We start from the raw sequence: 6796 nt of genomic DNA, 5'->3' as shown, positions 1-6796 counted from the left end.
ACACACACACACACACACACACACACACACACACACACACACACACATTTCCTTCCTTGTGCACGTGATCATGCCAAGTTGTGATGCTTCAGGGATAAAGTATGCTCGTAAAGAAAGAAAGATTAACCAGCATCTGGGACAGTGGTCGACAACATTGAACAGACCTCAACTTCTGAAAACACCTTCTTCCATTTCCTCCTCTGGCAGTACTATTTGATTAAGCACTGAAGAAAAGAACATTGGTTAACCCAGCACTTAAAAAAGTGTGTGCGTGGTTAAAACTCCCCAACTAGGTCACTCTTGTGAACAACATTCTTTTTTCAGCACTGTTTTCTACTTTAGAATGATAAAATGTGGCAAAATTTCAGTTTAAGCTGTATGAGAGCCATGCGGCAGGGCCCTATAAATAGCTGCTGTATGTATGTGAAACTGTACATTCACGAGGTGTCAGAGCCGGAAGGGTAGACTACTGTTTCTTGTTGACACTAGGGAATAAAAACCATCCTCAGCCACCTACACGCTGCTGCCATAACACGGCTTGTCTACACCTTCAATAGTTTTATGTGAGGGCGTCTTAAGACATACGTTATCGTGCAGTGTTTTGAACATTTAAAGGGGACCTGCATTTTTGGGTTGTTTTTTTTCCTTTCATTCAAAATCCTTAAAAGAGACAAGCACACGTTTTTCTTTTTTTATGCATTCTAACTCGTAAATAAATGTTAGCAAAATTCAGCCAACAACAGAGCTAATGGAAGTCACTTTATTCCGCCGATAAATCACTCTAAAAAAAATCAATGTTTTATATACATGCTGTAAGTATTCTGTATATGTAATGTAGTAACAGGCACATTCATAACATGTAATATTTAAGTATTTTGCAAATTTTAAGCATAGGGCAGCGTATTAATTCCACAGTGTTCCCATTTAGATGAAGAATTAATCATAATCCAACCAGAGTTAATTTTAAAAAAAAGATGCCCACAAACGAGCATTTTTTCGTGTCTTTCTCGTGATCTTCGGGTCTAACATGAATATCAAAGCTGGCCCACATCTCGTTTTATGTCCACATCCTTCTACTATCCAAGTGAGAGGCATGATTTATGATCTATAATTAGCTTTCTCCTGCTCAGAGACGATGCACCAGCTCACTCGCTCAATATAAAGTTAAAAGTTAAAGTACCACTGATAGTCTTACACACACACTAGGTGTGGTGAAATTACCCTCTGCATTTGACCCATCCCCTTGTTCCACCCCCTTGGAGGCGAGGGGACAGTGAGAAGCAGCGGTGGCTGTGCCCAGGAATCATTTTTGGTGATTTAAACCCCGATTCCAACCCTTAATGCTGAGTGTCAAGCAGGTTTTGTCTGTGTTAGCGCCTATAATAACAATATCGCTAATACTTGGTTAATTGGTTAGAGTGTCCGCCCTGAGATCGGTAGGTTGTGAGTTCAAAGACTATAAAAATCCAAAGACTATAAAAAATCCAAAGACTATAAAAATCGGACCCATTGCCTCCCTGCTTGACACTCAGCATCAAGGGTTGGAATTGGGGGTTAAATCACCAAAACTTATTCCCGGGCACAGCCACCGCTGCTGCTCACTGCTCCCCTCACCTCCCAGGGGGTGATCAAGGGTGAGGGGTCAAATGCAGAGAATAATTTTGCCACACCTAGTGTGTGTGTGACAATCATTGGTACTTTAACTTTAAACTTTAATATATATTATTATTCAGGTCCTGAGACATAAATGGAGTATTGTTGGTGGTTTTTTAAATTTTTTTAGAAAGCTTTATGGGCACAATAAAAGTACTCCCATTAGCTGCTTTGTTAGGCACCTTTTACTTTCCGTAATTAACGACTTAGAATGTATTAAAAAAAAATAGAAAAACGTGTTCTTGTCTCACATAGGGATCGTGAAAGATAAGGCAACATTCCAAAAATAAGTGCAGTTCCCCTTTAAAGGTCAAATGCTGAAATTTTCTGTAGTCCACCGCCATTTTTCATTGGCGCCCGTCTCACACAACGGTGCTACAAAAATCTTGTTATGTTTTATGACTCTTCAAAGATAGCCCAGCGCTGCCATGGTGGTGAAAAGGTGTGCGTACAGCAGAAAACAGGGCAAACCTAAAAGTTCCCAAAACAAACAATTCTTTGCTCTTTTACCTTATTCTCCAAACAGTAACAACACGTCATTTAACAATGCAGTATCTTACCTGTCTTCATCCCCATCCATGGTTATATGGATGCCAAACAGACTGTTGACAGCAGGACTGGGCAGGCCGAGACCCTCTGTGATGAAAGGCCTCATGACATTTTTCGCCGGCACCAGACTGGCACAGGGCTGAGGTAGCACTTCAGATTTCGGCAGAGCATCTTCTGCATGGTTACTGAATCCAGAGAGAAGGCCTGTGCTGGAGCCCGCGTGGGCCCCCTGGGACTGATTAATTCCGCTGGCACTTGCCCCGCCAGAAGGGGTGTTGGTGGTGCTGGGCAATGTGACAGGCACATTCTGAACGGCGCTGTGGCCGGTGGGGACAGAACACGTTGGCGCAACGCTTAACCCTCCCGACGGTTGCGCCTGGTTTAGTGGCAGCTGCTGACCGTTCGCCGAAACCATGTGTAGCAGGACGCCCTGGGACGCCGCGGGTGCCTCCCCACAGAGCCCGTGGGGAGGCATGTTAAGAGGCGAGGGGCCCTGGCTGGATGAGTTCAGATTTAAGGGGAGGTTGCTTGAACCAAAGTGCTGTTGGCGATCTGGCTGGCCTGCGTGATGGTTTGAATAAACATACTGCGGGACTTGTGTGCCGGGAGACTGCACTGCACCTTGGTGCACGCCGTTGAGGTGATTCGAGAGAAAGGTTTGGGGAGCAGCAGGTTGCATATTGACCTGAGCGTGCTGCGTTTGCTTCGACGTGGGCTGGAAGGCACTCGCGCCGCTCCCGATCCGGGGAACCAAGTTGTAGCCTTGCTGCGGAGTCTCACCGGAATGGACGAGATGCGTGTCAGCGGCATTCTCCAAAGCCTGTGAGGAAGACGCGCTGGTCGAGACCACGGTGTTACTGGTGGTCCCTAGCCCACTGTCTCTGTCTATGCAGTGATCCGGGGTCCGATCCACAGTCCGATTACTATTTGAATCAGTGTCTTTGTCATGGAACTCGGTGCAAGTCCATCGACCCCGTCGGAAGGGCTCGCCGGTACCATGGTCTAGTTTGATGACTCTGAAGCGGGAGCTGCAGGTACTCACCGGGACCGGAACACTCCCCGGATGATGCCCGGTCTTATTGAAAGGGAGACCACCGTTGACAGGAGCTGTCAAAGGGACCTCCTGGGTCTCCCCCACGTTGTTTAAGGTTTCCTCGGACGAGCTCCCATCGCACACGCCGAGGTCGGTCCGTGACACGTCGAATATTCCCGAGGCCACGTCTTCCGCCCGGGACTCGTCCGGGTCCTCCAGACTCTCGGTGTCGTCCATGGCGTTGCTGGCCGCCACCTGCGCCTGAGTAACACTCGTGATCTGGAAACAACTCTTCTTTTTCGCCGGCATTTTCGACATGTCGAGTCAGCGATCCTCCCCCGGGGTGAAAACGCTCGTCTGAGTGACAGATTCACAACAGGGTAATAAGACACAGAAACGTACCACCACACAACTTTTCCATACCGGTCGCCTCCCCTTCTCAGTCCAGCCGGAGGAAAAAAAAAAAGTCCCAAGCACAGTCCAAACTACTGCCTGGTGAGCGGTCACCGCACTCCTCCGCCGGGGGCTTCCCGACTCTCGCACAGCCGTCCTTGTGCCTCAGAAAGCGGGCCACAAAAAAAAAGAGTTGTCCGTCCCTGGTACTTTACAGCGTGAAACAGGCCCACGTCTTTCTTCTCTATATATGCCGACTAGCCGAGTTAGCTCAAGTGAGCTAGTTACGCCTGTCCCAATGCCAACAGGTGTGGACTCATAGTGGAAATATTCCCCACGGACGTTGGAGTAGAAAGCATAAATCCAGCAGCAAGAATGGCGTCAGGAGAAGTGACTTGTGGCTGCTCGCTGACAGCCGCCGGGAAAGTGAAGGCTTGCTAGGCTAGCTCGCTAACTAGCCGCCGACTGCCTGCTCGCCTGCCTGCCGCTCTCCTACTAGACAAGATGGCAAGAGCCAAGTGCATCCTGGGTAAAGAGGTCAAAACACATGTTCCGCAGTCGTCACGAATAAAAGTACACATATACCAATTAAAAACTCGTCCTTTTGTAGTAAATGTGAAAAAAAACTATCATAACTGTATTTCTGATAACAATAAGTTGTTATGAATTAATAAATAGTTCAACGGCTTCGTCACTTCCGGTTTCACGAATAACTGTCAATTCCGAGTAATTACGTGTGATAAAGCAACAGTTATGCACTTCCAAAAATAGAATAAGCATTTTTTTGGGTTGAAAAACTCAAACGTTTAACATCCTTTTTGAAAGAAAAAAAATCGAATACTCCAGTTTAGTGCATTGTTGTAAATAACATGCACAACGCCTTGCTGCCTTATAATTTGTTCTTAACAAAGAGAGTTGGAACTTTTTTTAATCTCATACAAACTTTATCTCATCATTTCGATTTTTATCTCATAATCATGACTTTTCTTAATCACAATTTCGACTTTTTATCTCATATTTATGACATTTGATCTCATTTCGACTTTTATTCCATAATTATGACTTTTTAAAATCATAATTTCGACGATTTATCTCATAATTATGAGATTTTACCATGACTTTTTATCTCATAATAATGCTAACTTTTTATCTGATTGATTGATTGAAACTTTTATTAGTAGATTGCACAGTACAGTACATATTCTGTACAATTGACCACTAAATGGTAACACCCGAATAAGTTTTTCAACTTGTTTAAGTCAGGGTCCACGTTAATCAATTCTCATAATCATAACTTTTTTTAATCACAATTTCGACTTTTTATGTAATATTTATGACTTTTTATCTCATTATTTCAACTTTTATCTCATAATTATGACTTTTTAAAATCATAATTTCGACGATTTATCTCATAATTTTGACTTTGTATCTCATAATAATGCCAACTTTTTATCTCATAATTATAACTTTTTTTATCACAATTTCGACTTTTTATCTCATATTTATGACTTTTTATCTCATTATTTAGACTTTTATTCCAAAATTATCCATCCATCCATCCATTTACTACTTCGGGGTCGCGGGGGGTGCTGGAGCCTATCTCAGCTACAATCGGGCAGAAGGCGGGGTACACCCTGGACAAGTCGCCACCTCATCGCAGGGCCAACACAGATAGACAGACAACATTCACACACTAGGGCCAATTTAGTGTTGCCAATCAACCTATCCCCAGGTGCATGTCTTTGGAGGTGGGAGGAAGCCGGAGTACACGGAGGGAACCCACGCAGTCACGGGGAGGACATGCAAACTCCACACATAAAGATCCCGAGCCCGGGATTGAACTCACGACTACTCAGGACCTTCGTATTGTGAGGCAGACGCACTAACCCCTCTGCCACCGTGCTGCCCATACACTTTTTAAAATCATAATTTTGACGATTTATCTCATAATTATGAGATTTTACCATAATTTTAATTTTAATCATAATTTTGACTTTGTATCTCATAATAATGCCAACTTTTTATCTCATAATTTTGACTTTGTATCTCATAATAATGCCAACTTTTTATCTCATAATTATAACTTTTTTTATCACAATTTCGACTTTTTATCTCATATTTATGACTTTTTATCTCATTATTTCGACTTTTATTCCCTAATTATGACTTTTATAAATCATGATTTCGACGATTTATCTCATAATTATGAGATTTTACCATGACTTTTTATCTCATAATTTTGACTTTGTATCTCATAATAATGCCAACTTTTTATATCATAATTATAACTTTTTTAATCACAATTTCGACTTTTTATCTCATATATATGACTTTTATAAATCAGAATTTCGACGATTTACCTCATAATTATGAGATTTTACCATGACTTTTTATCTCATAATTTTGACTTTGTGTCTCATAATAATGCCAACTTTTTATCTCATAATTATAACTTTTTTTAATCACTATTTCGACTTTTTATCTCATATGTATGACTTTGTATCTCATTATTTGGACTTTTGTGTCATAATTATGACTTTTTAAAATCATAATTTCGACCATTTATCTCATAGTTATGAGATTTTACCCTAACTTTTTATCTCATTATTTTTACTTTGTATCTCATAATAATGCCAACTTTTTATCTCATAATTATGACCGTTTATCTCAGAATTATGACTTTCTTATCTCATAATTCCGACTCTGTATGTCATAGTTATGACTTTTTATCCCATATTTATGACTATTTATTTTAGTGGCGGAAACAGCTTCCATTGAATTAGAGTCCTCAGGGAAAAACTACAAAGTATTTTTTTGTTGTTGTTAATTCCTCATTTAAAATGCACGACAAATGAAAGACTTGGAGCATGTCCGTATGCGGAATAAATTCATAAAATAGATTGAGTAAGGGACTCATAGCATGTAACAATATGAGGGAGTTTATGAAGTTTAAATGTCAAGTTTAACATTAATTTTAAGAGAACCACTTGAATGTATGCCCAATTATAGGCAATCATACTTTATGTTAATATATATACTATACATGAACTATACATGGGTGTCAGCAAAGATATATATTCAAAACACAAATTTGCCAATGTTGTCTTTTCACAATAGCAAAAACATCACATTAGAACATATTAAGAGGTATTCATACTCATTCATTAA

General features: G+C 41.3%; 1 protein-coding gene across 1 annotated transcript in view; it reads right to left on the bottom strand.

Moving 5' to 3' along the window:
* LOC133635152 (TSC22 domain family protein 2-like) overlaps positions 1 to 4126 on the bottom strand; it is a 52548-nt gene extending 48422 nt beyond the window's left edge. Inside the window, exons 1-2 of the mRNA XM_062028003.1 lie at positions 3659 to 4126; positions 2214 to 3592 (exon numbers count right to left, since the gene is read on the bottom strand). Of these exons, the coding sequence (XP_061883987.1) occupies positions 2214 to 3553 (1340 nt within the window). The 5' untranslated portion in view covers positions 3554 to 3592; positions 3659 to 4126. The remainder of the gene's footprint in view (positions 1 to 2213; positions 3593 to 3658) is intronic.
* Between the last annotated feature and the right edge of the window lie 2670 nt (positions 4127 to 6796).

Source organism: Entelurus aequoreus, linkage group LG19 (assembly GCF_033978785.1).
Source record: "Entelurus aequoreus isolate RoL-2023_Sb linkage group LG19, RoL_Eaeq_v1.1, whole genome shotgun sequence".
Lineage (NCBI taxonomy): Eukaryota > Metazoa > Chordata > Actinopteri > Syngnathiformes > Syngnathidae > Entelurus > Entelurus aequoreus.
This window is presented reverse-complemented; position numbering and strand designations above follow the sequence as displayed.